The following is a 22591-nucleotide window of genomic DNA, read 5'->3' as shown; positions in this document are numbered from 1 at the left end:
TATGGATGAATCAAATGCCTGATCCTTATGGTGTAGCATAAGCCCACAGAAACATCATTCCAAGCCCTGGCAGGGCAAACAGCCAAAGGTGCTACTGGCCTCCTATATTAAGAGGTCCAGTATGTTTGGTAAGAGGCCATTCCTTTTCACCTAGGGTGGCGATATCTTTGGTGATTTGCTGAACACTGGGGTGGTGTTGGGTTGTGTGGAACTTTGATAGACTATCCGTTTTGACTCAATTTCTTCAAATTCAAAATTTCTTTGGGACTTCATATTGCAACTTCTGCAGTCTTAATGCTATTCTGTAAGCACTATCTTCAATATATATAGTAATATTTCTAGCGCAACTCTATTTTTTTGTTTATCAACCCTCTACTACATTGTCTGGACTGTTAAAGGAAGTTGAAAAATAACAGACTTGCTGGCTTGAGTTTAATACTATTTTAACCCCAGGCGGTCCTTGTTTAAAAAAAAAAAAAACATGCATACAAATTGAGTTTATATATAGTCTGTCAGTCAGCAAGTGATTGTAAACAATCACCTTGTAAAACAACCCATTCAATTTAAAACTTTTTTGAATAGATTAAATAAAAAAAAAAACATTATAAGTGATCACGCTCCCTCTGTTCTCAGCTACATAAGAGCTGGAGGAGGAGAAGCTGCAGCACACTGAGCTTCCCAGTGAAAGGCTGTACAGGGGAGGTGTGTCAGGACAAGTCTGATCATTGGAGGAGAGCACACTGCTTTCCCAACTCAGTTAGAGAACTGACCATGGTGTGCTCCCCTGCTTATTGTGGTCAGTTTTTAATAGGAAAGCAGAGGCACTGGCAGGAACACCAGGGATTTCCCATAAGGGAAACAATACAGAGAGAACAGGATACTTTCTCATACAAATACATGGTACAGCACACGCATATCAACAGTATAAAATGTTGGGGTAACAAACACTTTAATCTTGTTGGGTCTCTGTAGCAGGCACATGGTGTAGTTACAGCATTTACATTCAGCTTGTAATCCATCAGACATGTAAGCTGACTGAAATGGTAAATATTGCTTGTAACCTGACACACAGATTGTTCACACAATGAGCCTCTTTCTTTTTCAATCATTTTTATTGGGTTTTGTACAATAATGTTCATTGCTCATTGTCCTCATTGTCCACATGGCTGAATAACATGGATCACAGACAAAACAGTCAGAAAGAACATGTGGAATGAGCCATTTTCTATGAATATATGGCTAAGAGGGGGGATTGTTAGCAGTGTTCCACAAAGTGGCTTTGGAAGAAAATATTTAGCCATCTTTACTTTGTATTTTATTGATTTTTACTTGTTTTCCTGGCTTTCATGGCTCCTGGGACTTCCCTGACAATAAAGGTTGTTGAAGAAGTATTCCTGTTCTTTTTTTCGTATTTAGCCTAATTATTTTTGGGGCTTCTGATTAAAGTAGTCAATTAGTAATGTAAGTACAGTGCATTGCGAAAGTATTCGGCCCCCTTGAACTTTTCGACCTTTTGCCACATTTCAGGCTTCAAACATAAAGATATAAAACTGTAATTTTTTGTGAAGAATCAACAACAAGTGGGACACAATCATCAATCAACGAAATTTATTGGATATTTCAAACTTTTTAAACAAATAAAAAACTGAAAAATTGGGCGTGCAAAATTATTCAGCCCCCTTAAGTTAATACTTTGTAGCGCCACCTTTTGCTGCGATTACAGCTGTAAGTCGCTTGGGGTATGTCTCTATCAGTTTTGCACATCGAGAGACTGACATTTTTGCCCATTCCTCCTTGTAAAACAGCTCGAGCTCAGTGAGGTTGAATGGAGAGCGTTTGGGAACAGCAGTTTTCAGTTCTTTCCACAGATTCTTGATTGGATTCAGGTCTGGACTTTGACTTGGCCCTTCTAACACCTGGATATGTTTATTTGTGAACCATTCCATTGTAGATTTTGCTTTATGTTTTGGATCATTGTCTTGTTGGAAGACAAATCTCCGTCCCAGTCTCAGGTCTTTTGCAGACTCCATCAGGTTTTCTTCCAGAATGGTCCTGTATTTGGCTCCATCCATCTTCCCATCAATTTTAACCATCTTCCCTGTCCCTGCTGAAGAAAAGCAGGCCCAAACCATGATGCTGCCACCACCATGTTTGACAGTGGGGATGATGTGTTCAGGGTGATGAGCTGTGTTGCTTTTACCCCAAACATAACGTTTTGCATTGTTGCCAAAAAGTTCGATTTTGGTTTCATCTGACCAGAGCACCTTCTTCCACATAAATATAAATATATAAATATAAATATACGGAGACTTGATTACACACAGGTGGATTTTATTATCATAATTAGTCATTTAGGTCAACATTGGATCATTCAGAGATCCTCACTGAACTTCTGGAGAGAGTTTGCTGCACTGAAAGTAAAGGGGCTGAATAATTTTGCACGCCCAATTTTTCAGTTTTTTATTTGTTAACAAAGTTTGAAATATCCAATAAATTTTGTTCCACTTCATGATTGTGTCCCACTTGTTGTTGACTCTTCAAAAATAATTACAGTTTTATATCTTTATGTTTGAAGCCTGAAATGTGGCAAAAGATCGAAAAGTTTAAGGGGGGCCGAATACTTTCGCAATGCACTGCATATTTATTTTAAAGACATTGCAGAGATATACATATAACCCTGTTTTGGGAATTCATGTGAAATGGCCATAACTATGCAGTAATTACATTCCCAACACTGTATTACAGGGGATCTTGAGCCTCTGCTAAGTGAAATTTCTAAAACCAATGTCCTGATGTTCATACCACTAAAATGCTTCCACCTGAAGGTGTCTTGCATATACAAGTGGGAATCCTTCTTAGGACATTTCTAGTCCACAGGAAAAAAAATGACTTTCCTTTGAAGTAAAGTAGGTCCACACTTGAAAGTAGTTTAAGTATTTTATAATAACTTGAGGTAGGACAGATTGACAAGAAAGATAGAAAACCTACAACTTTTACAGCGGGTTCATACAACTTCTTATCTAGTAGACCAGGGTTTCTCATCCAGGATTCCATGAAAGCTTATGGTTCCTCCAGAGCAGGCGTTCCTTGAGCAAGGAGCAATTTCTGCTTCTCAGATAAGTTCCCAAAAACACTATTAATCTTTTTAGCGCTCTGTAAAGCTGGATACACACTGTACAATTATCTTTAGATTTTTTTCCTTTAGATTTACCAAAACCATATAATATGAGGTCAAAACTAAACACTTTCAATTTGTATGCAATCAGGCAGGCCCTTGCATTACATAGTTGAAGGTTGAGAAAGGCTGTAGTAGACGATGAGTGTTTCTCATCCAGGATTCCATGGAAGTCTATGGTTCCTCCAGAGGTTGCTAGGTGTTCCTTCAGCAAAGAGCAATTTCTGCTTCTCAGATAAGTTCCCACTAACACTATTGATCTTTTTAGCTCTCTGTAAGAGGATAATTCTTCCCAAATACCACAAGTGTAAGGGGCATTCTTCCCACTGACCATCGCACTAATGTATCTTGAGTTTTAGATATAGTTATTTTTAGCAGGGGTTGTCTGAGACCAGAACGTTATTTCAAGGGGTTCCTTTGTGCTGGAAAGGTTGAGAAAGGCTGTAGTAGACAATAGGTGGGTCTCAGCACCCAGTAGCACCAGACAGCTTCCTCTGGAGAACAGCAGGTACAAACCTGAAACTGGAGGTTCTAGTGTTTCTCTGTTTCGGTGATGACTCATTGGGTCATTATTACCTTTTGATCTGGTTTTCTTTATACAATTTATTGTATAAATATAATATGGTTCCTGTTAGTCTGACAGTTATTGGTTATGCTTCTGTTGTCAAAGTATACAAAAAATTAGCACTAAAACATGTCACTAGAAATTCATTCATGATCAAATACACTTACGTTTTTGGATGTAATTTGACAATATAATTAAAGAACTAAAAAAAAAAAAAAATGATGGACAGGACAATATCTGCCCACCCTTATACAGTTTCTTCATGCATTGTCACCCAATAAAAACTTTTCATTGTTCATTTTAGAATCCATTTACATATTCTTAGCAAGCAGTAAATGGGTTTTAAAAGAAGCTCTCACTAATATCTGTAACTGCAGGCACAGTGTAGAAATTCATCCTTAAATTTCACCAAATAATCACTACTGTAATTCAAATACCTCTGTCAGCAAATCAGTTCTCCTTGCTCCCCCCTACGAACCGTGACTCAACAGTTCAACTCCCGATCTGTGTCTTAGTAGCTCAATTTCCCCTGTTAATGTCCCTCAGAGATTGACTCTGCACCTCAGCATCCTTTTATAGCCAGGGGCGCTCCTACCATGAGGGAAGTTGAACCGACTGCCTCTGGTGGCACTCATGAAGGTGATGGCATTAAAAACAGAGTTTCCACTGGTAAAATCATACGCTCAGTTTTACTGAGCTCTCTTCCCAGCCACTGCAACTGAACCCTGGATGGGAAATTTGGGGAAATGTCAGCCTCAGGTAACACATTTCTTCCACACAGCATAGCCAGAAAGATGATACTAGGCAATGATATGGCAGTATGATGATGCTGAATTATTGTCCACTGAGCAGGCTAGAAATGGAAAGGGGACAAAAACTGTTTGTCACTTTCCAAACTGTTTGCCTGGCTAAACAATCACATCCAACAGGTCATATATATAGTATGTATTCCTACTGTGTACACAGCCGCCTGCCCGGGGCTCCCTGTCCAGTCCTGTAATGACCCCCAATGTTTGCCCTTTCATTGTACAGTGCTCCTGAATTTGTTGGCATGTTATAAACAACACATAAAGCGGTTGTAAACTTCAGACATGAAATATGAACAAAGCATATCCCTCTATAGTGTGTACTTGTCTCAATTAAGAGCACTAGGGGGTTGATTTACAAAGGCAAATAGACTGTGCACTTTGCAAAGTGCAGTTGCACTCATACAAGGGCAGTTGCTCCAGAACTTAGTAAATGAGCAGAAGCTCTGCTGACTTCAATCATCCAATCATGTACAAGCAAAAATGTTGTTTTTTTTTAAATTTTCCTTGCATGTGATTGGGTATTCTTTGCAAAGTGAACCTTCATTTCATTTACTTAACTCTGGAGCAATTGTACTTGCCTTTAGTAAATCAACTAATGACAAAGTAAAAGGAAGGTGGTGGATCTTAAAAAACGATTTCAGGGATTTAGGTAATAGATTGAGGAAAAGGACCTCCAAGGTGGTTTTCTTTGAAATACTGCCTGTACCTCGAGCCACACAGGAGAGGCAGAAGGAGATTAGGGAACTTAACAAGTGGCTGAGGAATTGGTGTAGGAAGGAGGGGGTTTGGGTTCCTGGAGAACTGGGCTGACTTCTCAGTCGGCTACTGGCTCTTTAGTAAGGATGGGCTGCACCTTAATGGGGACGGTACAGCTCTTTTGGGGAGAAAGATGGCCACCAAGTTGGAGGGGCTTTTAAACTAGGAGACGGGGGGAGGGCTCAGAAGTAGAGTCAGTCAGGAGGGAGCAAAGGACAGAAGGTAGTATTAGAGTCAGAAGCGACAGTAGGGCCATAACGTCAATTGGTAGGTCTGTGCGGGAAAACCTCAGACCAAACAGGAATAAACATAACCCCCAATTACGTTTAACTTCCGTAAAACTAAGAGGGGTATATGCTAATGCCAGGAGCCTAGCTAATAAAATGGATGAGTTGGAAATGTTAGTACATGAGGAGGACATAGACCTTGTGGGAATAACTGAGACTTGGTTCGACCCCTCACATGACTGGCTGGCCAATATCCAAGGGTATTCAGTGTACCGGAAGGACAGGGTAGGAAAAAGAGGGGGAGGGGTATGTCTCTACGTCAAGAACAATGTAAGGGTGATAGAGAGGAGTGACATTACGGAAGGGATGAGTATGGAGTTAGAATCCGTGTGGGTAGAACTCCATAGGGAAGGATAAAAGGGAAAAGTAATTGTGGGGGTTTGCTATAGGCCACCTAAACAAGGGGAGGAGGTAGAGCTGGAATTTTTAGCACTATTGGGTAAAGTGGCAAAACTGGGATCAGTCATCATATTGGGGGACTTCAATTATCCCGACATTGACTGGGAAGAGGGGACTACACACTCACAAAAGGCCCGTCTATTCACGGAAACATTACAGAATAACTACATGTCACAGTTGGTGGATTCTCCTACTAGAGAAAACGCAGTCCTGGATCTATTGATCACTAATGACCCAGACATAATCTCGGAGGTAGGAGTCCAGGACTACCTAGGCTCTAGCAATCACAGGATGATCACATTTAGTGTAAATAACAATATAACAAGGCAAGTGGGGAACATAATAACCCTAATCTTCAGAAGGGCAAACTTTCCAAAATTGTACTCATTGATGGAAAGGGTAAACTGGGACCAAACCCTGGGATCACTGACCACAGAGGAAAAATGGGAATGCTTTAGGAACATATTAAGCAAAGGCATCTTGCAGTGCATTCCTATGGGAAATAAATTTAGAAGAGACAAAGCCAAACCTGGCTGGCTAAACCGTGGCGTTAAAAAAACTTATTAGGGGAAAAAAATTGGCCTTCAGGAAATATAAATCAGAGGGCACAGTATCGGCTTTCGACCAATAGGAGGCAAATAAGAAAAGGAAACACGAAATCAAGATGGCTAAAATAAACTTTGAGAGACAAATAGCGGAGGATGGTAAAAAAAAAACAAAGAAATTCTTTAAATATATCAACAGCAAAAAAATGAGGGCAGAGCATATTGCACACATAATTAACGATGATGGGGGGATGGTTACAGAGGACACTGAAAAAGCAACCGTGCTGAATGCTTTTTTCTCGTCAGTCTTTACACAGGAAACAGAGGGGTACACTGACCATGACTGTATGGTTAGTAGTAATACACAGGACTTGCCACTATGGCTAACAGAGGGTGAAATCAGGGAAAGGCTGGATAAACTTAACACAAACAAATCACCAGGCCCGGATGGCGTACATCCGAGAGTATTCAAGGAACTCAGTAAGGTTATATCTAGACCACTTTTCCTGATCTTTGCTGACAGTATTAGGACAGGAGATGTACCAGAGGATTGGAGGAAGGCTAACGTGATTCCGATATTCAAAAAGGGTCAGAGGCATATACCAGGAAATTATAGGCCTGTCAGTTTCACATCAATAGTATGTAAACTTCTGGAGGGGATGATAAGGGACTATATCGTAGAGTTCGCTAAAGACAACAACATCATCAGCAGTAACCAGCACGGGTTTACAAATGGGTGTTCTTGTCAAACCAATCTCTTAACATTCTACGAGGAGGTGAGCTGTGAGCTAGATAGGAGCAGACCAGTGGATGTGGTGTTCTTAGATTTCGCTAAGGCGTTTGATACAGTTCCCCACAAGCGCTTAATTTATAAAATAAGGTCTGCAGGTATCGACAGCAGGGTTTGCTCTTGGATACAGAACTGGCTAAAAGGGCATGTCCAAAGGGTGGTAATAAACAGCACATACTCAGACTGGTCTGAGGTAGTAAGCGGGGTCCCCCAAGACTCAGTCCTGGGTCCAACCTTGTTCAATTTATTCATGAAAAAACTTTGAGGACAGGATCAGTAGTTCAATATCAGTTTTTGCAGATGACACAAAATTGGCCAGGGCAATAACTTCACAGCATGAAGCAGATATCCTACAGAATGACCTGGACAAAATAACGGAGTGGGCAACGACTTGGCAAATGAGGTTTAATGTGGAGAAGTGTAAGGTTTTGCACTTGGGGACTAGAAACATAAAAGCACAATACACGTTAGGAGGGGAACCCTTGGGGGAATCAAAAATGGAGAAAGATCTGGGAGTCTTGGTTGATGATAGACTAGGCAATAGCATGCAATGTCAAGCGGCAGCTGCCAAAGCCAGCAGAATATTAGAATGCATAAAGAAAGGGATGTATTCCAGAGATAAGACTATAATCCTTCCACTTTATAAAACTCTGGTCCGACCGCATCTGGAGTATTCTGTCTAGTTCTGGTCGCCAGTCCTCCGGAGGGATGTGTTGGAGCTGGAGAGAGTCCAGAGAAGGGCAACTAAACTAATTAGGGGATTGGAGGATCTTAATTATGAAGAGCGTCTGCAATCGCTTGATTTATTCTCCCTGGAGAAGAGAAGCCTGAGGGGGGACATGATAGCAATTTTTAAATATCTCAATGGGGATCTCAGCTTAGAAAAAAAGCTGTTCAGTCGAAGGGATTGCATGAGGACTCTAGGGCATACAATGCGATTAGAGGAGAAGCGTTTTAACCTCAGGCAACGTGGGGGGTTCGTTACTGTTAGGGTTTCAAGATTGTGGAATTCTCTACCACAAGAGGTGGTTTCTGCGGGTAGTATGGTGGCTTTCAAAAGACTCTTAGATGTACATCTCAAGGATCAGAACATTCAGGGGTATGTGAGATGATTACAGCCACACACACCTACACAGGTTGAACTGGATGGACTATTGTCTTTATTCTACCTCACCTACTATGTAACCTACTATGTAACTATGTAACCCCAAAATGTCAATTCTGTCTGCTGCTTCATTCCCCTGCTATCAGCATGAATTATTTCAAGTAAAAAAAACAACAGTTGTAAAAGACAACTGGAAACATGTGTGGACTTTAAGGGCACATTATAAGATAGACTTTGACACAGATATATAAAAACACATTTATTGATTCAATAGTTAAAAACACTAACTAAAAAATGGTGAAACTGACCAAACACAGGTTTAAGTCACCCAGCATATATGCATAAATTGTGAGTCATCTATACACAAAAAAGTGCAATACATATCAAACAGTGCGTGGATATGAGAATACCTCTGCTCAAGAGTCGACGCGTTTCACGGTGAGCTTCATCAGGACCATATACAGACAGTAATATTCTTCCAACAAGTTTTCTGGACACCAAGAGAAAAAAGTGACAGGGGAGGGATCTCCAGCTGATTGTTAGCCCTGTTTCTGTGTGTTGTGTGAAGGGGGTGTGTCCCTTCTCTCCAATCGGCTCTCAGAGCTCTGTGGTGTGTAATTTCAGCTCTCAGCCCCCTGTTTCCTGACAGCTCAGACAAGCTTTATAAATACTGGACTTTGAACAGATGTCAAGAAGAGGTGGCTGCAGGTAGACAAGTATAATCTATGTAGGAGGATTAGTTTAATCTCGGTGTATCACCTGAGAATAGTTACTTCACTGGGTATATGTAAGGGTTTACAACCACTTTAATATTATACAATTACAGTTATATAGTAATGGACAGCATAGGTTTGCACTTATTTGGTTTGATGTTTTACGGCTCTCATTCTTCTGAAATTCCAAATAAAAATATCCCTTTCTAAGGGTGGCTCCATTCCTCTGCAGGGTCCCATAGAGCCACCCTTATGATCGTACTCCTTACACTGGCAGTTTGGAACACCATGAATGGCTTGTATACCATCTATTTCTACAGGGAGTGATTGGCAGCTGTTGGCTCTGATGGGACGACATACAGTATCTCACAAAAGTGAGTACATCCCTCACATTTTTGTAAATAATTTATTATATCTTTTCATGTGACAACACTGAAGAAATGACACTTTGCTACAATGCAAAGTAGTGAGTGGGACAGCAAATTCACACTGTTATACAAGCTGTACACTCACTACTTTACATTGTAGCAAAGTGTCATTTCTTCAGTGTTGTCACATGAAAAGATATAATAAAATATTTTCAAAAATGTGAGGGGTGTACTCACTTTGTGAGATACTGTATAGTCCCAGTCATATGATTTTATGTCCTTTTCAGTGTGCACTTTCCCCCCTTCCCAGAAAAAACAATACAACCTCCACATAATTAAATAGATTTTATGTAAAATGTCTATGTAGTTTAAAACAATAAAGATAATGATGTGTACATGAAAGTCTATATGTGCCTTTCAAGTAGTCTAAGAGTATATGCACCTGTTAAAACCCATATGAAAGTGCTATATTTATGTTATATAAAAAGAAAAACTAAAGTACACTAAACTAAGTAAGAAGGCAGCATTATTTAGACATACAGGAAGATACTTGTTAAATACATTCTACCAATCAGCTCTGTTGCAAGCCTCAGCTCAGGAAGCCTTTGAAAGAGCTGTGTGCGTGTGTGTCTGTGCTACGTGAAACCTTTCACTTGAGCTCTTTTCTTCCTTTGGCTTGCAGGAGAAAAGCACAAATGTGAAGTCGATTGCAGCTATGTTCAGTGGAGTTCCCAGTCCCATGGAGGAGGCAGAGAATTCCCCAGGACTGTCCGCTTTAAAATCATTTCAAGATAGAAGAAAAGGATTTGAGTCAACAAGCAACACTCCACCAGGATTAACACCTAAGAAGCCAGCAGTTCCAAAACCTGTACTGGCACAAAAAGCTCCAGCAAATGAATTCAAACCGCCGCCACTTGTAAAACCAGTTGGAGGCATCAACAGGACTGTCGTCTCTTCCAACATAAACATCCAAGCAAGGGAGGAGAAAACTACATTTCCAAAACCACCTGGATTTAAACCCACAAGCCAACAGACAGAAGAACCAAAGTTCCCATTTCCAAAACCTATAGCTAACAGACCTTTTGGGACCCCTAATAATGCTTCACAGGAGCCTAAGTTTGGTGGACTCAAGCCAAACTTTCCACCAGAGCCAAAGGGAATTGAAGAAAAACCACCTTTCTCTAAACCATCACAATTTAAAGCAGTTAGTTCAACTTCAGAAAATGAGCCCAAGCCTCCTTTCCAAAAGAAGCCGCCATTTGGGGCGAAACCTCCCATCAACGTGGGTGGAGCACCAAGTGAGAACAGTTTCAACAAACACAACTCGGTAGCAAAGACATTTTCGGGTTCCCAGGACAACAAGCCTGTAAGACAAATAAAGGAATCAACAGAAGAAAACATGTCTTCAAGTACGTCTTCGCAACCTTTCCATGGAGTACCGTTAAGGTCTGCTGGTATTAGACAGCTCCAAAGTCCGTTTCTAAATAAAAGCACAGAGGAGACAAATGACAGTCCGAAACCTAGTTCCATAGCCAAAGATTTTCAAATGAAAACTAACCAAAATGGTAACAGTTCTTCACCTTTCGGACTAAAACATCCTAGAACATCATCTGTCCCAGACAATTTAGGAGAACCAAAAGATCCCAACGAACCAAAGCGAAAGCCACTTCCATCTCTAGCCAAATTAGGCCCTCCACCACAAAAACCTTCAAGACCACCAAATGTCGATATAGAAAAATTCAGGAAACGAGCTGGTAAGCTGGAATTTTACAGTTTGTATATGCTGGAATTTTACAGGTTTATCAGTTTGTATATGTGAAACTAAATTGCTTATCTGTACTGCGTGGCTAAAATAGGAGAGTTTGGGTTTTTTTTTTTTTTTAAGTTAGGCCCCAGTTGGCTCCATCTTGTTTCATTTCAAAATTTGTAGGGCTAAACTCTAGATCGTTCCCAAGGTAATCAGGCTGGCTTCAACTTTGTCTGCGCAGTGAGTAGATATGCACAAAAAGCACATGTTAAATAACTGTAAAAGAAAATAATTGTTTGCCATTAGATTGGACCTGTAATTCTGACTGTTATATATTATTAATGTCGGGCTCTAACCCCTTTTTACTATTTTATTACAGCTTAAAAAAAGCTAATTCAGCATTAAAAGACCAATAAACGTAACATATTATTTAAAGTGTGTATAAACCCTAACCACGATATTTGTTCCTGTTTGGCCTATTAACCACTTCGGCTCTGGAAGATTTTACCTCCTTCATGACCAGGCCATTTTTTGCTATTAAGCACTGTGCTACTTTAACTCAAATTGCACAGTCATGCAACACTGTACCCAAAGGACAATTATATATTTTTTTCCAAAACAAATAGAGCTTTCTTTAAGAGCCGGTTCACACTGCAGCGGCACGACTCTGTACTACTTCGGGGGCGACATGTGAAGTCCTGTGCACCGCGACTTCGGCGCAACTTGCACAGACTTCATATAATGAATGTCTATGCAAGTCGCTCCAAGGTCGCCCCGAAGTAGTACAGGACCCTTTTTCTAAGTCGGAGCGACTTGTGTCGCTCCTATTAGAATGGGTCCTGTAGCAGTCAATGGACCGCGAGGGACCGCGACTTGTCAGGCTGACAAGTCGCCTGACAGGTCGCGGCGGTGTGCATCGAGCCTTAGTGGTATTTGATCATCCCACAAAACAATATTTTTTATTTTCTGCTATTAAACATATCCAATAGGAAATAAAAAGATAAAATGTCTTTAGAAATTTTGGCCAAAATGTATTCTGCTACATGTCTTTGGTAAAAAAAAAGAAATCCCAATAAATGTATACTGATTGGTTTGTGTGAAAGTTATAGCATCTACAAACTATGGTATATATATATATATATATATATATATATATATATATATATATATATATATATATATTGGAATTTTTTTCTTTTTATTCTACTAATGCCGGTGATCAACGACATTTAATTAGACTGCAATAGTACAGCAGGCAATCTGACGGTAACTGACACTGGGGGGAACTGACAATACTGCCACTGACATCACCAGTGACACTTAATCAGTGATCAGTGCTAATATTATACACTGTCACTGTACTAATGACACTGGCTGGGAAGGGGTTAACCGCTTGCCGACCAGCCGCCGTAGTTTTACGGCGGCAGGTCGGCTCTGTCCCGCGAAGCGACGTACCTTTTGCTGGACTGCTAGCGGACGCACACGTACGCCCCGATTGGCCACAGGGAGAGCCAATCAGCAGGTCCGGTGGCCGTGATTGCCGCTGGGCAACTGCGATCACTCCCCATGGAGACAGAACGTGTTTACAACGGCAGACCGCTGTTCTGTCAGTAATGAACACAGGGATCCTGTGTTCCTCTTATATAGGAACACAGGTCTCTGTGTTCATGCAGTGAATACATCCCCCACACAGTTAGAAAGCACCCCTTAGGGACCTATTTAACACTTTGATCGCCCCTGGTGTTTACCCCTTATCTGCCAGTGTCATTAGTACAGTAACTGCATATTTTTAGCACTGACTACTGTAGTACTGTCACTGGTCCCCCCAAAAGTGTAAAAAAATGTCAGTGTCCGATCTGTCCGCCTAAATGTCGCAGTCCCACAATAAATGGCTGATCGCCGCCATTACTAGTAAAAAAAAAAAAAATTACATATATCGTTCCCCTAGTTTGCAGACGTGATAACTTTTTTGCGCAAACCAATCAATATACACTTATTGGGATTTTTTTTTACCAAAAATATGTAGCAGAATACAAAATGGCCTAAAATGATGAAAAAATTAGATTTTTTTTTTTTTATTGGGAATGTTATATATAGCAGAAAGTAAAAATTGTTGTTTTTTTTTTTTAGAATTGTCGCTCTTTTTTTGTTTATAGCGCAAGAAATGAAAATCGCAGAGGTGATCAAATACCACCAAAAGAAAGCTCTATTTGTGAGGGAAAAAAAGGACATCAACTTTATTTTGGTACAGCGTCGCGCGATTGCGCAATTGTCAGTTACAAATAATGCATTGTCGTATCGCAAAAAAATGGCCTGGTCATTAAGGGGTTAAAACCTTCCGGTTCAGAAGTAATAACGACTAAGTCAATCAAGGGGTTAAATGTGTGCCTAACAATATGTCAATATTTTGTGTGGCCACCGTTATTTTCCAGAACTTCGTTAGCCCTCTTGGGTATGGAGTTCACCAGAGCTTCACAGGTTGCCACTGGAGTCCTCTTCCACTCCACAATGACATCATGGAGCTGGTAGATGTTAGAGACCTTGCGCTCCTCCACCTTCCCTTTGAGGATGCCCCACAGATGCTCAATAGGGTTCAGGTCTGGAGACATGCTTGGCCAGTCCATCAGCTTTACCCTCAGCTTCTTTAGCAAGGCAGTGGTCATCCTAGAGGTGTGTTTGGGGTCATTATCATGTTGGAATACTGCCCTGCGGTCCAGTCTCCGAAGGGAGGGGATCATGCTCTGCTTCAGTATGTTACAGTACATGTTGGCATTCATGGTTCCCTCAATAAACTGTAGATCGCCAGTGCTGGCAGCACTCATGCAGCCCCAGACCATGACACTCCCACCACCATACTTGACTGTAGGCAAGACACACTTGTCTTTTTACTCCTCACCTGGTTGCTACAACACACGCTTGACACCATCTGAACCAAAAAAGTTTATCTTGGTCTCATCAGACCACAGGTCATGGTTCCAGTAATCTATGTCCTTAGTCTGCTTGTCTTCAGCAAACTGTTTGCGGGCTTTTTTATGCATCTTTAGAAGAGGCTTTCTTCTGGGATGACAGCCATGCAGACCAATTTGGTGCAGTGAGCGGCGTATAGGCTGAGCACTGACAGGCTGACCCTTCACCCCTTCAACCTCTGCAGCAATGCTGGCAGCACTCATAAGTCTATTTCCCAAAGAAAACCTCTGGATACGACGCTAAGCACATGCACTCAACTTCTTTGGTCGACCATGGTGAGGCCTGTTCTGAGTGGAACCTGTCCTGTTAAACCACTGTATGGTCTTGGCCACCGTGCTGCAGCTCAGGTTCAGGGTCTTGGCAATCTTCTTATGGCCTAGGCCATCTTTATGTAGAGCAAAAATTATTTTTTTCAGATCCTCAGAGTTCTTTGCCATGAGGTGCCATGTTGAACTTCCAGTTACCAGTAGGAGAGATTTCAAGCGATAACACCAAATTTAACAAACCTGTTCCCCATTCACACTTGAGACCTTGTAACACTAACCAGTCACATGACACCAGGGAGGGAAAATGGCTAATTCGGCCCAATTGGAACATTTTCACTTAGGGGTGTACTCACTTTTGTTGCCAGCGGTTTAGACATTAATGGCTGTGTGTTGAGTTATTTTGAGGGGACAGCAAATTTACACTGTTATACAGGCTGTACACTCACTACCTGTACCATGCCCGCAGTACTGCATCTCCTGTAGTATGCCTGCAGCCCCGCATTCTCCTGTACAATGCCTGCAGCCCTGCATTCTCCTGTACCATGCAAGCAGCCCCGCATTCCCCTGTACCATGCCCGCAGCCCTGCTTTCCCCTGTACCATACCTGCAGCCCCGCATTCCCGGGTACCATGCCCGCAGCCCCGCATTCCCCTGTACCATGCCCGCAGCCCCACATTCTCCTGTACCATGTCCGCAGCCCCACATTTCCCTGTACCATACCCGCAGCCCCGCATTCTCCTGTACCATGCCCGCAGCCCCGCATTCCCCTGTACCATGCCTGCAGCCCCGCATTCTCCTGTACCATGCCCGCAGCCCCGCATTCCCCTGTACCACGCCTGCAGCCCCGCATTCCCCTGTACTATGCCCGCAGCCCTGCATCGTCCTGTACCATGCCCGCAGCCCTGCATTCTCCTGTACCATGTTCGTAGCCCTGCATTCTCCTGTACTATGCCCGCAGCCCTGCATTCTCCTTTACCATACCATGTCCGCAGCCCTGCATTCTCCTGTACCATGTCCACTGTCCTGCATTCTCCTGTACCATGTCCGCAGCCCTGCATTCTCCTGTACCATGTCTGCAGCCCTGCATTCTCCTGTACCATGCCCGCAGCCCTGCATTCTCCTGTACCATGCCCACAGCACTGCATTCTCCTGTACCATGCCCGCATCCCTGCATTCTCCTGTACCATGCCCACAGCACTGCATTCTCCTGTACCATGCCCGCAGCCCTGCATTCTCCTGTACCGTGTCCGCAGCACTGCATTCTCCTGTACCATGCCCGCAGCCCTGCATTCTCCTGTACCATGTCTACAGCCCTGCATTCTCCTGTACCATGCCCACAGCCCTGCATTCTCCTGTACCATGCCCGCAGCCCTGCATTCTTCTGTACCATGTCCACAGCCCTGCATTCTCCTGTACCTTGTCCGCAGCTCTGCATTCTCCTGTACCATGCCCGCAGCCCTCCATTCTCCTGTACCATGTCTACAGCCGTGCATTCTCCTGTACCATGCCCGCAGCCCTGCATTCTCCTGTACCATGTCTGCAGCCCTGCATTCTCCTGTACCATGCCCGCAGCCCTGCATTCTCCTGTACCATGCCCGCAGCCCTGCATTCTCCTGTACCATGTCTACAGCCCTGCATTCTCCTGTAACATACCCGCAGCCCTGCATTCTCCTGCACCATGTCCGCAGCCCTGCATTCTCCTGTACCATGTCCGCAGCCCTGCATTCTCCTTTACCATGCCCGCAGCCCTGCATTCTCCTGTACCATGTCCGCAGCCCTGCATTCTCCTTTACCATGCCCGCAGCCCTGCATTCTCCTGTACCATGTCCGCAGCCCTGTATTCTCCTGTACCATGCCCGCAGCCCTGCATTCTCCTGTACCATGTCTACAGCCCTGCATTCTCCTGTACCATACCCGCAGCCCTGCATTCTCCTGCACCATGTCCGCAGCCCTGCATTCTCCTGTACCATGTCTACAGCCCTGCATTCTCCTGTACCATGCCCACAGCCCTGCATTCTCCTGTACCATGCCCGCAGCCCTGCATTCTTCTGTACCATGTCCACAGCCCTGCATTCTCCTGTACCTTGTCCGCAGCCCTGCATTCTCCTGTACCTTGTCCGCAGCCCTGCATTCTCCTGTACCATGGCCGCAGCCCTGCATTCTCCTGTACCATGTCCGCAGCCCTGCATTCTCCTTTACCATGCCCGCAGCCCTGCATTCTCCTGTACCATGTCTGCAGCCCTGTATTCTCCAGTACCATGTCTGCAGCCATTGCAAACTTATATTCGGAGGTTTTAATTACATTATTTTAATATAGTCAGTCGTGAACTAAAGTGGGCCGGTCTAAAGCACGAAACGCCAGGGCTGAAAATGAGTCCCACTCCAGCCCTGGTGGCAACACTGCTACTCCTTTGGAACAGTACAATTAGTAGGCATTGTCACTGTAAGACAGGATGTGTCTTACTGGCAGGAATGTCATGTAAAAATTAATGAAAAAAACCTGAAAAGAAAAGCAAACTACTGTAATTCCGCCCCACATTTAAGGTCTGGTAAGCTGCAATATATTATTTTGCTCATGTGTTTAGAAACACATTAAATGTATTTAAGAGCATAGAATTAGATACGGGCTGTATCATAGCCATGTTGCCTTTGTAGTAGTGTATTTACATGTACTACAAAGTATAGTCAGCCCAAATAGGCCCAGGAAATGATCAAATTTGTGAATCCCCCTTATTACCCCACTGTTAAGCCTGCCAAATATGAGCCATGGGTGGCCCTGCCATCACCACCAAACATGGCAAATTTTAAAATGAAAAATTAGGGAGCAGGATGCAAAAGTGTCAGCCAAACAGTGACTGCATCCAATCAGATGCAGTCACTGTTTGAGTATTCTGACAGCAGCAGGTGCCGCCTATCAGGATGCAATAGCCGGCAGACAGAATCCTCTATCTACGCTGTTTAGCATTAATTAAAGAATCCCCTGGATCAGGGGTGGGCAATTCATTTTTCCAAGGGGCCACATGAAAAACTAAGACTTTTGTGGGGTGGTGGTGAACCAATAGGGTGAGTATTTATATATTCCCTCCAAGGTTTTACATGCTCCCAGCATATGACGTCACTTCCACAGCAAAGCAGAAGGTAAGGCTGACTAGCGGGATCTGGCAACACCTCTCCACATGCCCTCACCTACATCATATCCTTGGTGCCCATCTCCCATGGTCCACCCCAGTCACTTGAGGGGTGATGCCATCCCTTCTATATGGCCAAAGCTGCTCAGAAAGGGCCGAAATGCATCCAGTTCTTGGCGATAGGCGGATAAACAAGGGTGGGAGCATAGCCACTGCTACCTTGTTGACTGGCTGGCCTAGATGCACAGAACCCACACTTGTACTCCATGGCCATGGAGTAGTGTCACACGCTGGGGGGGGGGGGGAGTTCAGCCCCCACCATCTCTTGCTACAAGAACTAAGAGGAAGCCTTCCCAAAAATGAAGAGGATTCCCATTTTATATAGTCGTCATTGGAACATTTTACACCATTTGGAAAATTTCCCTCACCTTTTATTCTGGGTAAAATTCAGTGGTGTATTCCTCCATGGGTGCAATATGTAAAGTGCACACTGGCCCCTAGTAGGAAGAGCCCACTGTGCTCTCACACATTGCACAGCATGGGGAAATGCCCCATGTCTTCTAGGCATTTGCTGCAGCTGTGATTATCACTCCCAGCAGCAAAGATGCACTCAGTGCTTGTTGGGGAGGAAATTGAATGCCGCCGGGCTAATGCTGGGGGGGGGGGGGGGGTTGGTCCTTCTTTCAAGGTGGAGCAAGATTGTAATTGACCCATGCTAATGCCAAATATAGCCCTGCAAGCCCTGCCTACCAGACCCTGCCTACCAGAAAGCAGAAAGAGAGCGTGGCTCTGAGAACAGAAGTCTAGGTGGTAAGCTGTGCAGGGGAGTGCCGTGTGGCTGTACTTACTACTGACCCCTGAATCCCGTGTCACTCGCTAATGACCGTTGAATTCTGCATCATTTACTACTGACCCCTGAACTCTGCATAACCTTTTCCTGACTTCTGGACTCTACATTTACTATTGACCTCTGAGCTGCGTGTCAATTACTACTGACCCCTGAACTCTGCATCACTTACTCCTGACTCCTGAACTCTACATTACTTACTTCTGGCCCCTGAACTCTGCGCCAGTTTTACCTGACCTCTGAACTCAGCATCAGTTACCCCTGACCTCTCGACTCTGCATCACTTACTACTGACCCCTGAACTCTGTGTCATTTACTTATGACCCTTGAACTCTGCATAATTTACTACTGACCCCCTGAATTCTTCATCACCTTTTCCTGACCTCTGGACTCTGCCTAACTTACTATTGACCTCTGAGCTGCATGTCAATTACTTCTGACCCCTGAACTCTGCATCACTTACTCCTGACTCCTGAACTCTACATTACTTACTTTTGGCCCCTGAACTCTGTGCCACTTTTACCTGACCTCTGAACTCAGCATCAGTTACCCCTGACCTCTCAACTCTGCATCACTTACTACTGACCCCTGAACTCTGTGTCATTTTCTTATGACCCTTGAACTCTGAATAATTTACTACTGACCCCCTGAATTCTGCATCACCTTTTCCTGACCTCCGGACTCTGCCTAACATACTATTGACCTCTGAGCTGTGTGTCACTTACTACTGACCCCTGAACTCTGAATCACTTACTCCTGACCCCTGAAATCTGTTTCACTCCTGACCTCTGAACTCTGCACCACATATGCCTGACCTCTGAACTCTGCATCAGTAACCACTGACCTCTCGACTCTGCATCACTTAGTATTGATCCCTGAACTCTGTGTCACTTGCTAATGATCTCTGAGCCCAGTGTAACTTACTGACCCCTAAACTTTGCATCACTTACTCCTGACCCCTAAACTCTGCATCACCTACTACTGACTCCTGAACTCTATGTCACTTACTCCAAACCCCTGAACTCTGTGTCATTTACTACTGACCTCTAAACTCTGCGTCACTTACTACTGACTTCTTAGTAACGTACGCCTGACCCCTGAACTCTGTGTCCCTTACTCCTGACCTCAGGACTCTGCGTCACTAGTGACCCCTGAACTCTGTGCCACTTATTCCTGACCCCTGAACTCTGCCTCACTTACTACTGACCCCCTGAGCTCTATGTCACTTACTCCAAACCCCTGAACTCTGTAATTTACTACTGACCTCTGAACTCTGCGTAACTTACTCTGACTCCTGAACTCTGTGCCACTTACTCCTGACCTCTGCATCACTTACTACTGACTCCTGAACTCTGTGCCACTAACTCCTGACCCCTGAACTCTGCATCACTTACTACCAACCTCTAAACTCTGCACCACTTATTCCTGATCTCTGAACTCTGCCTCACTTACTGAACCTTGAACTTTGCACCACTTACTCCTGACCTCTGGACTCTGCGCCACTTACTACTGACCCTTGAATTCTGTGCAACTTACTCCTGACCCCTATAATTTCAGTCACCTATTACTGACCTCTGAGCCACTTGCTAGTAATCCCTAAACTTCACATCACTTACTACTTACCCCTGAACTCTGTGTCACTTACTACTGGCCCTTGGACTCTCCATGCACTCTTGAACCCCTGCACTCTGTGTCCCTTTAAGCCATGGCCAATATTCAGCGCAATGAAAACCACACCCAATTTTTTCCGCACTGCGCTGCCTGGGTCGTACTTTCTTTTCCTCTGGCAGGAGAGTCCAACTAATGATCTTGCACACAGGCCCACTGCTTTCAGAAAATACACCAGGTACAACTATAACATTTTGGCTTTCACATAATTTCCAGGTTTGGTGACAATGTTCACCAGGACAACCAGAGAGGGCACATCTTTACAGTGGGGACACAGAGAGTACTAAAAACCATACAGAAGGTCTAATGTTTCCCCAAGTTTTAAAAAATGAAAACAAAAACTTTTGCCTTTACATATACTTTATATGTATGTGCACTTTATGTGAATATGCCAGGTATTTCATGCTGGTGAAGGGGGTGTTTGACACTTAATGAAAAATTGCTTTAGCGTAGCAATGTCTAAAATTAATTAAATCAAGTCCTACACAAGAAAGTTTTAAAAATAATCTAAAGGAAGTTAAAATATGTAGCACCCCCCAGACTTTGTTTTTGTGTACAACAAGTTGAATTTCTTTCATTTGTGATTTCCTATTGTGGCATCTGGGGACAGGACAACGAAGACCTGCTTGAAGTATGCAAACTGTATATTTAATACCCCACTGAATTAATAAGACTCCAACTCCATATCCCTTAACCACCTGACCTGCAGAACATTTACCCACCTTCATGAACAGGCCGTTTTTTGCGATATGGCACTGCTTTTTTTTAACTGACAATTGCACCGTCGTGCGACACTGTACTCAAATAAAATGTATGCACTTTTTTCCCACAAATAGAGCTTTCTTTTGGTGGTACTTGATCACCTTTGCGGTTTATATTTTTGACAATTCTGAAAAAAAATATATATATATATATATATATATATTTTTTTTTTTTACTTTCTGTTACAATACATATCCAATAAAAAATGATTAAAAATGTAATTTCTTTTTTTTTCAATTATAAATTTTATTAAAGTTTCAAGGTGAAATTATACCAAAATAAACAAAACATATCATATTCAAATATGTTCTTACGTTAACTTCTTCATAACTCAATTATATAGGTTCTGCACACCTTAACTTCTCTATATGTAAAAAAACAAAAAAACAAAGAAGAAGAAAAGGAGATCAAAAAAGAAGAAACATAAATCAACCCCAGAAGAAAAAAAAAAAAAAAGGGGGGGGGAGGGAAAGACGGGAGGGGGGATCAAAAAAGGAAGGGATGAAAAGAAAAGGGTATAGGAAATGGTCTCCTCCCTTTCCTGCCGAGTTATTGTTTTATTTACTCAGGGGTCTAACGCATCCTCCTCCATCCGGGTTCTCCCTTGATTCAAAAGCATGTACGAGTTCACCTTTGCAGTTTTTTTTTTTTTTTTTGCTAGAAACAAAAAAGTCTGACAATTCTGAAAAAAAAAAAAAAAAATATATATATATATATATATATATATATATATATATATATATATTTTACTTTCTGTTACAATACATATCCAATAAAAAATTATTAAAAATTTAGTTTCTTCCTAAATTTAGGCCAATATATATCCTGCTACATATTTTTGGTAATAAACATCCCAATAAGCATGTATTAATTGGTTTACGCAAAAGTTATAGCGTCTACAAACTATGGGATATTTTTATTGTAATGGTTTATTTTTTACTAGTAATGGGGACGATCGGCAACTTATATCAGGAATGTGATATTGCGGCAGTCATTCTGGCACTAACTGACACTTTTTGGGGACCAGTAACACTATTAAAGTGATCAATGATAGAAAATATGCACTGTCACTGTACTAATGACACTGGCTGGGAAGGGGTTAACATGAGGGGCGAACAAAGGGTTAACTGTGTGCCTAGCCAGCGTTTTACTATACTGCGTAAGGTGCTTTAACTAGAGGAAGAGATGGAATTCATTCTCTGCTTTACAGGGACACAAACTCCATCCATTCCCTCCTGTCAGATCAGCAATCTGCCTTGTTTACATAGATGGTCGGCCGGTGCTGGAGAACATTGAGTACCCCGTGCCCACCAATTGGTTTCTGCTGTGTGTAATCAGCCGTCAGCGCCCATGCGCACCCCCTACCTGGAGGTGTGGGGTCACGTATATATACACGATCCACTGCACAGGTGCCACCATGTGGCAGTAAAGCTGCTATAAGAAGGAACTGGAGCGGTTAATGACAACTCCCTCCTGTGGGATGAAACCCATGCAAGCCCAGTGAGAACATGAAAACTCCATGCAGGTCATGTCCTGGTTGGGATTTCACCGGTGTTCACTAAGCCACTGTGCTGTATAAAAGTGGCTGGACCATTTTAAAGCTGGTGGATATACCAAATCCATAAGTGGGCTATCAGTAATGCTACAATCAATAATGCTAAGGTATCAGAGAACAGGAATGTGAAGTTTATAAA

At 42.9% G+C, this 22591-nt stretch overlaps 1 protein-coding gene across 1 annotated transcript in view; it reads left to right on the top strand.

The window, feature by feature from the left end:
- FYB1 (FYN binding protein 1) overlaps positions 1-22591 on the top strand; it is a gene marked incomplete at its 3' end in the record, with an annotated part of 246374 nt that overhangs the window by 87955 nt on the left and 135828 nt on the right. The window contains exon 2 of the mRNA XM_082275208.1: positions 10195-11266. Within this exon, the coding sequence (XP_082131334.1) occupies positions 10195-11266 (1072 nt within the window). The remainder of the gene's footprint in view (positions 1-10194; positions 11267-22591) is intronic.

Source organism: Pelophylax lessonae (assembly GCF_965119305.1).
Source record: "Pelophylax lessonae genome assembly, chromosome: 1".
Lineage (NCBI taxonomy): Eukaryota > Metazoa > Chordata > Amphibia > Anura > Ranidae > Pelophylax > Pelophylax lessonae.
Note: the sequence above shows the minus strand (reverse complement) of the source record. Positions and strands in the feature narration are given on the sequence as shown.